Source organism: Lacerta agilis, chromosome 6 (genome assembly GCF_009819535.1).
Source record: "Lacerta agilis isolate rLacAgi1 chromosome 6, rLacAgi1.pri, whole genome shotgun sequence".
NCBI classification, from domain to species: domain Eukaryota; kingdom Metazoa; phylum Chordata; class Lepidosauria; order Squamata; family Lacertidae; genus Lacerta; species Lacerta agilis.
The window spans coordinates 53,955,235-53,965,801 of NC_046317.1; the positions used below are offsets into that span (position 1 = coordinate 53,955,235).

General features: G+C 47.6%; 1 protein-coding gene across 4 annotated transcripts in view; it reads left to right on the forward strand.

The window, feature by feature from the left end:
- Positions 1-10,285, forward strand: part of SOX13 (SRY-box transcription factor 13) — a 62,141-nt gene extending 51,856 nt beyond the window's left edge. For all 4 annotated transcript variants that reach the window (XM_033152736.1, XM_033152738.1, XM_033152734.1 and 1 more), the window contains 3 exons: positions 2,291-2,434; positions 8,560-8,758; positions 9,801-10,285. In XM_033152736.1, coding sequence (XP_033008627.1) covers positions 2,291-2,434; positions 8,560-8,758; positions 9,801-10,080 — 623 coding nt within the window. In that variant the 3' untranslated portion in view covers positions 10,081-10,285. The remainder of the gene's footprint in view (positions 1-2,290; positions 2,435-8,559; positions 8,759-9,800) is intronic.
- The last annotated feature ends 282 nt before the right edge of the window (positions 10,286-10,567 follow it).

Genomic DNA, 10,567 nt, shown 5'->3' on the forward strand with positions numbered 1-10,567 from the left:
AAAATTTGTACACTGCTTCACTGCAAATAAAACCTTTAAGTGGTTACAAAGCGGTTATCTCAAACTGGATTGCCAATAAAAATAAATGTAAAATCGTGTTTATTTAAAAAGCAAAATGAATAAAACAAACAGTTACAAATATACAGTCTAAGCTAAAATTATAGATTAAGATCAGCAATGTACACATCTTGGGTCAGCTTGCCTAAACAGAATTGCCAAAAAGAGTTCAAGGAAGGCACCTGCCTGTTGCCAGTGCACAGGGAGTTGCAGAGTCTAAGAACTGCCACACTAAAAGACTGTTTCCTTGCAAGTGGGGAGCAAACATTACCATATTTACTTGAATCTAATGCTCACCTTTTTGGGCCAAATTACATTGCGAAAATTAAGGTGTGCATTAGATTCGATGGCGCATTAGATTCTATTAAATACGGAATGTGACAGTTCCACAGCTCTAAGTGGTTGAGTGGGGGGCATATATGGGGGTAAGGGGATCCTTCAAGTACAGTTTTGTACAGTGGTACCTCAGGTTACAGACGCTTCAGGTTACAGACTCTGCTAACCCAGAAATAACACTTCAGGTTAAGAACTTTGCTTCAGAATAAGAACAGAAATTGTGCTCTGGTGGCGCAGCGGCAGCGGGAGGTCCCATTAGCTAAAGTGGTGCTTCAGGTTAAGAACAGTTTCAGGTTAAGAACGGACCTCCAGAACGAATTAAGTTCTTAACCCAAGGAACAACTTGAACTTGGCCTGCAAATGGGAATGTGTGGAGGAATAACTTCTGAAGGAGGATAAGGAGGGGACCCACTCAAAGGAGGAGGAGGAAGAAGAAGAGTTTGGATTTGATATCCCGCTTTATCACTACCCCAAGGAGTCTCAAAGCGGCTAACAATCTCCTTTCCCTTCCTCCCCCTCAACAAACACTCTGTGAGGTGAGTGGGGCTGAGAGACTTCAGAGAAGTGTGACTAGCCCAAGGTCACCCAGCAGCTGCATGTGGAGGAGCGGAGACGGGAACCAGGTTCACCAGATTACGAGTCCACTGCTCTTAACCACTACACCACACTGGAATAGGGAGATGTGTGTGGCAAAGGAAAGGTGACCAACCAGATTCCTGTGGGAAACCCTCAAGCAAGATTCAGGCACAAGGGGGCTCTCCCCTCCTGTGGTTTCCTGCAACTGGTACTGAGAATCACTGCTGCCTCTAACTGCGGAGGCAGACTTTAACCACCCTAGCCACCAATAGCGTTCTCCTCTATTAATCTGTCCAATCCTATTTTAAACCCATCTAGGTTAGTGGCCATTGCTGCCTCCTGTGGAAGCAAGTTCCCTAGGTGAACCACGCACTGCATGAAGAAGTATTTTCTTTTCTAAACTGAGTCTGCTGGTCAGTGGCGGAGTAAGGCTCCGCGGTACCCGGGGCGGCAATGGAAACGCCCCGGGGGCGGGGCGTCGTGACATCACATTGTGATGTCATGACGCTCCGCCCCCAGGGCGTTTCCGGGGGTGCCGGCGCCGCTTCTGCAGCCCTCTTTTAAGCCGAAGAGCTCGCTTTTAAGCTCTCCGGCTCAAAAGGAGGCTGTGGAAGCGGCGATCCGATGACAGAGTGCGCCTGCGCGTGCAGGCGCACTCCGCCGTCGGGCCGTGCGCTGCCGCTCCCAGGGTGACGGAGGGAGCGGCAGCGCGTGGGAATGGTGGGAGGGGCTGCCTCTTGTCACCCCCACGTGCCGCCGTTCGCTCCGTTGCCCCAGGAGCAGCAGCACCGCACACACCGTGCGCTGCTGCTCCCGGGGGGACGGAGCCAGCGGCAGCGCGTGGGGCTGACAAGCGCCGGCCCCTCCTACCACTCCCCACGCTGCCGGTCACCCCGGGAGCAGCAGCGCTGCACGGACGGGGTGTTCCCTCGGCCGTGCGCTGTTGCTCCTGGGGTGACGGAGGGAGCGGCAGCGCTTGGGAATGGCGGGAGGGGCTGCCGCTTGTCACCCCCATGCGCCGCCGCTCGCTCCGGTCGCCCCGGGAGCAACAGCGCACGGCCGAGGGAGCACCCCGTCCGTGCAGCGCTGCTGCTCCCGGGGTGACCGGCGTTGCCTGGGGAGTGGCGGGAGGGGCGCCGCTTGTCGCCCCCACCCGCCGCTTCTCGCCCCTGTCGCCTGGGGGCGTACCGCCCCCACCGCACCCCCCTAGCGACGCCCCTGCTGCTGGTTGCTCCTAAACACCCTAATCCTTTGCCAGTTCTGTTCGGCTTGGCTTTGCCAGTGTCTCTATAGTGGCTGTTCCTTGGTTTTTCCTTCACAGGCTCGCGGCATTTCCCTGAATCCAGGAACAACAACCACATAAAGCGTCCCATGAATGCCTTTATGGTGTGGGCCAAGGACGAGAGACGGAAGATCTTGCAGGCCTTCCCAGACATGCACAACTCCAGCATCAGTAAGATTCTAGGTAAGTCTGTGGGCGGGTGTCCTTATTCGTTCTGCTCCCCCCCTCCCCTCCATGGCTTTTGGGATTCCTGTAAGGCATGTTGCTAGCCCCATGCACCCTCAGGCAAGGAATTACTGCTAATCTCATGCAGGTTACCAGCAGGCTGTGCGCTAGGATAAAAGCACAAAAGCAAATCCTCCTCATATTCTCTCTCTCTCTCTCTCTCTCTCTCTCTCTCTCTCTCTCTCTCAGCGGTCTTGATTCTTTGGCTCTGACACCTGAGCACACAAGCAGATGTGAAAGCAGCCTTTTCTATTTTTTAAGGTCTTTTTTTTTGCTTTAGAAAAAGAGAGAGCAAAAACCCACATGTGCAGAGGAAGCCCATTCTCAGGGAGCTATAGATACACCTGTGGTTGTGGGCCTTTTTTTTTTTGCAAGCTAGTGACATAAACTGCTGGCTTTGCACTGGCCTAGAGAAGCAGTGCTAGGCCTTCCTTGGCAGCTGTGAAGTCAGCAGGTGGCCAGCTTTTCCCAGTAGCCCTCAGGAGAGAGCCTGTACAGACTTAGCACTTCTTCCATTCAGCAGCAAGCCTATTCTGTCTCTTGTTCTTTAGAGCTTTGCTGCTGGAAGAAGGAACAAAATAAGGCTTCCTTCCAGGAACAGGATTCTGAGCTGTGGGTTGGTGGGAGGCAGTCTGTGGACTGCCACCAACCCAAGGAACTGGTGCTTGAAAACCTGGAACTTAGAAGAGAGGTTTCCAGTAGGCGATTTCCTCTCTTCACACCAGCATGCAGCTGACCTAAAGATGCCCAGCATGTGAAGTTATTCTGAAATTCACAGCCAGCAGAAATCCTGATTGGTTGGTACTGATGAGTGTTAATTAGGTGGCAATCTACAACATGCCTATATTCATTCTAATATGCGGGATTACCTGTGGAACCCATGGTGATGAGGCAGAAAGGATGGCTTATCACAAACCAGCCTAAGTGATAAGAGCAGTGCAAGTATCTTACCTTGGACCACAAGGAAGCGAAGGGGGTGTGAATAAAATGAAGTGGTGTAGGAGCTGCTCGGAAAGAGACATGGAAATGATGAGCCACCTGCATTGACTTCTCTAGTGCCTTTATTGGAATCACAATAAATTGTTGGCCATCTAGATTTATCTCTCTTTAAATTATAAATTATTGACCATCTAGATTTACCTCTCTTTATCACTGTTCCCCGTAGACAATATTTTCCCTACCAACAGTGCTAAACTAGGCCTTGCCTGCTCCTGGATGACCTCTGCCCTCAGCAACACTCATGAAACACATGCTTAAAACAAAGGCCTGTGCATCAGGACAAATCCCATAGCTTGGAGGTCCACAAAATGTGGCCTTTGGACCACCAGTGGTCCACGAGCTTCATTGAGATGGCCCATGGTTTGCCTGTGGATTTATGGTTGAAGATGGGAGGTGGCCCATCCATTGCAGTGAGTACAGTGAAACCTTGGTTCTCAAACAGCTTAGTTGCCGAATAAATCTGCTCCCCAACGCCGCAAACCCAGAAGTGAGTGTTCCAGTTTGGAACAGTCAAGTTGGTCAACCGATAAATTTTAGTTTTCTGCCAAAAGTTGTAATAACTATTTTTGTGTCAACAGCAAATATCGTAAACTGCGAAGTATATCCAATGGCAAGACGCACAATATGTGTACACCTGATAAAATGGATTATCTCACTTAAAAATGATAATATAAAAGGCAACTCCCGGGTCTCAGTTTCTTACAAAGTATCGCCATGACAACCCACATCTGAATTGAGAAAGTAGCCCCAGGTTTTTGCAGTGGCCATAGCAAGCTGAGCCACTTTATACATACTTTTCATTCCACAGAAAACCCCTGTGTATGGCAATTATCCCTGTTAGCAAGCTTAACAACCACAGGGGCTTGCTTATAAAGGACCAAAATAATAAGTAGATCTACAGCTTTTGTACCTCCACTACTTTCCCATCCTGTTTTGCAAGCAGTCCAGGTAAACAATTCTAAGGAATTCTAAGGCATGGCTGGGGAAAACCTGGGGGTGAAGGAACACTTTTGCTCCAATCACTGTGGCTTGCCCCAACCCCTGCCTGGTCCTCCACAACTTTTCTTGGACCTGACAGCTATATGCTGTTGTTCTGCTACATCAGTGTAGATATACATACATGGTGCTTTAAAGTGTAACTTAAGGGGGAAATACATTGAGCTTCTTGGGACAGGGGCCTGTCAAAAACGTTGACAGTGGAGTCAGTAAAGAAAGGGGAATGATGACATGAGAACTCCCCTTAGTTGCAGGGAGCTCTGCTGTATAATATTCTCAGCTGATGGGTGGTTTCCAGCCTAAACTATTGAGCAAAAATTGGCATATGCTCTGCCGCTAGATTAGAATGAGATTACCTTGTAATCTCTTCTTCGTCAGAGTCAGTAAGCAGGGAACCCAGTTGTGAGAACACATACCTCTGAACACTGAGGTTGTGAGAATAAAGTACCATAAATAAAGGTATATTTTGAAGACTGTTCCAATAAGCATATTTCATCACCTGAATCTTAACCCAAAATTTAAGCAGAAGATTGTGAACTCTTGGATAATAGCATACACTCAGTGCAATCCGTCTCTACTCAGAAGTAAATTTCTGTTGAACTCAATGAGGCTTACTGCCAGGTAAGTGGGCATAGGATTTGAGCGTTAAAAACATAGGGCAGTATTAAATTGCAGCATCCACTTGCACAATGGGACTCCCCCCCAATCTCTGCCATGCATTCCTACACTCTCCCCAGATCTGCTGCAGAAGGTTGTGGGGAGCCCCTAGAAGAGATTTAGAGAGTGCATGGCAGAGAAAAGAGGGGGAAGATGTTCCATCCTTGTGGTGATGGAACACGAGTCTTAGTGCTAGGCTGGATTCCACCCTTGCTTTGTGTGACATCCAACTCCTTGTCTGGTCTTTTTGTACACCACAGGTAGAAGTTAACAGTGCAATACCTAATATAGATGTCATGTTTTGTTAATGCTAAAACAAAAATAACCCTCACTAGCGGCAGTGCTGTCTCACTCAAGCATGTGTTTCCCATGATGTGGCCTAGTGTTGAGCAGTCGCATAGCCTGGCTGGCTATTTAAAGAGGTTGGTGTGGTTTCTGAAGGAGGTCTCAGTCCACTGATGCTGGGAGTGAACATGTTATGCTTCAGCATTGGAGGTCTGTGGGTTACTCTCTGCATGTTTAATCTGGGCTTGTGCATTGTTGCTAAAATAAAAGTAAGGGCTCTTTATTTAAAGGAGTGCTCTTAACCCACGTTGACTTTCAGCGTCAAGGGGCCTTGTGGTAGACTGCCCTTTTCACCCCGCAACCTACAAATAGCCACTGTGATGGATTTGTGTTACTTAAACATTACTTATTTGAGAGAGCATATCTCAAAAGTTTTCATGAGCTAGCTGGGGGGCGGAGAGGCTGGGGGATTTGCATCAGTAGCAAGAGGCCTGGTAGTCTTCATACAATTTTTCTGGCATAATTTGAAGGTGTGCGAATTTGTATCGTGCCCACATGAACCACAGCAGCTGAATACTTCACAGATATTAATGAATGTAACACTGGTTGGAGCTGCATCAGAAGGAGACGGTAGAATTGACTAGATCTCTTCTGAATGCAAATGAGGATGTTGCCATTTTTTAACGCCCTCAAATTTTATTTTTATTACCTACAAGTAGAAATCGGGAAGAGGGAGCTGCTTCATGGTGTTCTAGTTTCTGCTGCAAGGAGGGGTGTTTTGTGGGCTTTTTGTACTTAGGTGAATACAATAAATAGCACCCCTACCTGCAGTCAGAAATGATAAAGGTCCATTCTGCCACCTCATTCAGCTGTATTTGCAAGTCTGGCCTTTGGGAAGAGATAACTCAGGACTCATCATTTTTTTTGCTTTTGAGTAAAGGGTAGATCAACCCACCCTGCTTTGCTGTAGTTTCCCTCTCCAAGAAGCCTTGACCAAGTGAATTTTGTCCAGGCTGAGTTTCTTGGGCTGATTTTCTTCCTCTGCTTCTTCCCCTGCTTGGTCGAAACCTTCCATATCTGCATTCTTCACACTCTTTCTGGTGGGAATGACAGTAAAGGTCACCCAGCCCAGGGAATTCGAGTTACAGCAGGGCAGCCTATTTTAGCTGTTGCACCTGCTCACCATACCTTGTGCTTGGAAGAATTCAAAAAGAGCAGCATAGGAAGGTGACAGGAAAGGTCAGCAGGAGTGAGGGGTTCTCATTAGCAATAGGTGGGCTGCCTATTCACTGTGGCTTATGGCCTTTTATATGGAAAGGCTGGATTATCGCAGTGGGCTCTAGGTGGAGCAAGCTCTCGTCTTGGACTGGAAACTCCAGCTGGTGCAAAACGTTGCCGTTATCCTATTTGTGAAGTCCCAGTGACTCAGATGCATGACTTGTATCCCCCAGAAGCTGTACATTTGGTATTGTGGGCCTGATTCTGAGGCACTGCCTCCCAGCTGAGATCAGGCAGATCCCCTCCCTGTTAGAAATTTGGGCATTTGAAAAGACCTTTCTGTTCCAGCAAGCATTTTAAGGAAGTTCTCTGTTCTGATGTTTAATTTTCATTGATATTATTCACCATATGCTTTTTGTAATTTTTTATGCACATCATTTAGATACGTCAGTGATTAAGCGGCATATAAATAGCTGAAAGAAAGAAAAATTAATTAAATTCTCACTTGTCTGTTTTGGTATTTGGGCCTTGCATTCTGGCACTTTTTACCACCTCTCAAGTAATCCAGTGTTTGAAATGTGCAGTGCATCTCTCTGAAATAATAACATATGTAAGCAACCTTTCTAAGTCAGTGTTTGCTGATTGACAATAGCTGAGAGTTTCAAATGAAAACTTTTCAGCTATATGTGCTGTGCTCATTACAAGGTGAAGATGTCTTTATTAAGCACTGCATCTTCTCTGGATTTTGGTGGTTTGATTTTTGGTGTTCATCCTTTTACAGTGGTTATCTTGTGCTTGGATAATTTTTTGTGGATGAGCACTTTCATTATATTTGTTTAGTTTTAATGGATTTCATAGTACAGTGGTACCTCGGGTTACATACGCTTCAGGTTACAGACGCTTCAGGTTACAGACGCTTCAGGTTACAGACGCTTCAGGTTAGAGACTCCGCTAACCCAGAAATAACGCTTCAGGATAAGAACAGAAATTGTGCTCTGGCGGTGCAGCGGCAGTGGGAGGTCCCATTAGCTAAAGTGGTGCTTCAGGTTAAGAACAGTTTCTGGTTAAGAACGGACCTCCAGAACAAATTAAGTACGTAACCAGAGGTACCACTGTATATTGTATTTTGTACACTGTCCCTGTGAATAACTTGGTTTCCTTCAGTAGCATGAAGCGATATTAACCATGATGTTAGGGTTAGTGTTCACTGAGGACATAAAACATATACCTTTTTTTAAAAAAGTGCAAATTGAACACATGGAGGAATCTATGGCCCTTGCTCCTAGCTTAAGTGAATTGAAAATATTTGATGGACACCTGCTTCTGCTCTTCTTCATTTAAAAGGCATATGTGGCATTTTGCAAGGGGATGCAGAGATGTAGGGCTTGTTTTGTTTTTGAAATGGGTGCTCTGTCTGGCATATTCATTGCCTTGATCAAGTCTTGCACAATGTGTGGATGAACACTATTCCCTGTATAGGGAAGTTTTTAAAGTTTGATGTTTTATTCTGCTTTTATATTTGTTGGAAGCCGCCCAGAGAGGTTGGGGCAACCCAGTCAGATGGGCAGGGTACAACTCCTCCTCCTCCTCCTCTTCTTCTTCTTCTTCTTCTTCTTCTTCTACGTGGTCTACCTGATGCAGCCTGTTTGTTGTAATTTATGACATGCTAAACAACCCATTTTTGTTGGGTTTAGACTTCAGACTTGGAAGAGTAATTGCTTGCCTATATTTCTCATCTCCAACACCTCAAATCCATTTATTTTTGTGTCGTCCCTCCCCCTTCTTTTGTTTTAAGGACATCCTCTCCTGTTTACATTAAAAAGCAGTATTTTGACTTAGCGCAGAACAGGCTAGCTATACGTGGCTGGAAGCAAGAACAAAGTAAACTGGTTAAACCTCTCCCTCTCCCTCTTGTTTCCACTTTGCAGGCTCACGATGGAAATCAATGTCAAATCAGGAGAAGCAGCCCTACTACGAGGAGCAGGCTCGGCTCAGCCGCCAGCACCTGGAGAAGTATCCCAATTACAAGTACAAGCCCCGCCCCAAGCGCACCTGCATCGTGGAAGGGAAGAGGCTCCGTGTTGGCGAATACAAGGCATTGATGAGGAATCGGCGCCAGGACGCCAGGCTGATTGCGTGAGGCTCCCCTGCCCCTTCTCCACTCCGTTTGCTCCCGAGCCCAGCCAGGAGCTTCCTGTTGCTCAGATCCAACTTAGGGAGTGGCTGATTTGGGGAGCAAAAGACAGCCCAGCACGTCCTCTGCAAAGTGCCCTTTGCACGAGCAAAATGTGGGACCATAAACCTCTGACTGTGGCCAGCAAAGGCTTCCTTGGTAGTCGCCACAGAGAGGCGTGCACATTCTTAAAAATTATGCCTTGGTGGCAAGGACACAGCTGATTTATACTGACCCAGACAAACACTAAACCGGGGGGTCTTAACTTTAAGCCTATGGATAGCCTCACTGACTTTGAAGGGATCGCACATGTGATTAAATACTTTGCTGGATCCCATCAGCATAGCTGGCACTTCACGGAAGACAGACAACCCCAAAAGCCCTTCCCAGGATCTGGAAGCTGGTATCCAGCAAGGGTTATTGCAGACACCTCCTCTGTTTCACTTGCATTTCCTAGAGGGCAGGATTGCCCAAACACACTGCAATCTAGGTGGAATCTAGACACATTTAGAAATGCTGTGAAAATGCTTTTAATTTTTAAATATATATATATATATATTGAATTTGCCATAAGCTCACTATTGCCACCTAGTGTCATATTTGTATAATGCACTTCAAACGTTACATTTGCAGCTGTATAGCTGAGTCCCTAGTTCCTTGTGGAGAGGTGGGGTATACAGTCATATCCTGGGTAGCGCACACCTCGGGTTGCGGACGTCCGAGTTAAGAATGCCCGCAACCCGGAAGCGTTTCCGGAGCGTGCACAACCTGGGCGCGACCCCCGGATGCGCAGAATGCTTCTGCGCACTTTGTGCATGCGCAGAAGCGCTCAAATTGTGCTACTTCCAGGTTTGGGGGGGCATTCGAGTTAAGCACGCCCATGTTACGTAGCGCGATCTGGAACGGATAGTGTGCATAACACGGGGTACCACTGTATGTTAGTGGAGGAGCAGCAGGAAGGAGGCTATGGTTCTCATGCTGTAATGTCTTTTCTAGACCTCAGGGAAGCCAGATGCCTCCTTCATCTTCGGATCTCATGTACCAGCGGTCAGTTGGGATGCAACTGGCTTCACCCCTGATGGACCACTACTTGCCCCGTGGCATGGAAGCAAATATGCCGGTCATCATCAACACCCGTAGCCTGAAGCCAGAGGAAGGGGACGGGGCTGAGGACAGTCATTCAGTGCCCGATGGCGAGATGTACCACTACAGCGAAGAAGAGGATTCGGAAGGCGAGGAGAAGAGCGATGGCGAGCTGGTGGTTCTCACAGACTAAGCCAGTGGTGTGAAGGGGGGGGGGGAGGTGTGTGGAAACAGGGGACTTCGCCAGCCTTTGTCCTCTTTCCAGCGTCAAAATAATTAGCTGACTTTGGAAGAAGGCGGGAGAGGGCCAAGGAAGTGAGAAAATACCCCCAGGTTCTTCCGCTATGTGGCTGCAGATTCCCGGGAAGCAGCCAGACCCATGTACCAAGCTGCTGAAAGGAGAGGGGCTGTAGCTCAGCGGCATAGGGGGGCACACTCTGTGTGCAGGAGGTCCCAGGTTCAATCCCTGGCACTTCCAATAAAAAGGTTCTTATTCTGAAGAGCCATTGCCAGTCAAAGTAGACAATACTGGGCTTGATGGACCAATGGTCTGACTCAGTTTTTTCCTAGATGTTTTATATAAAAGACAGACATGGAGCAGAAGAAAGAGAGGATCTGGCCTGTGTGTCATTGTGTTGGTAGGGCTTCTTGATCATTCATCATCTTCTCTCTTGAAAGGA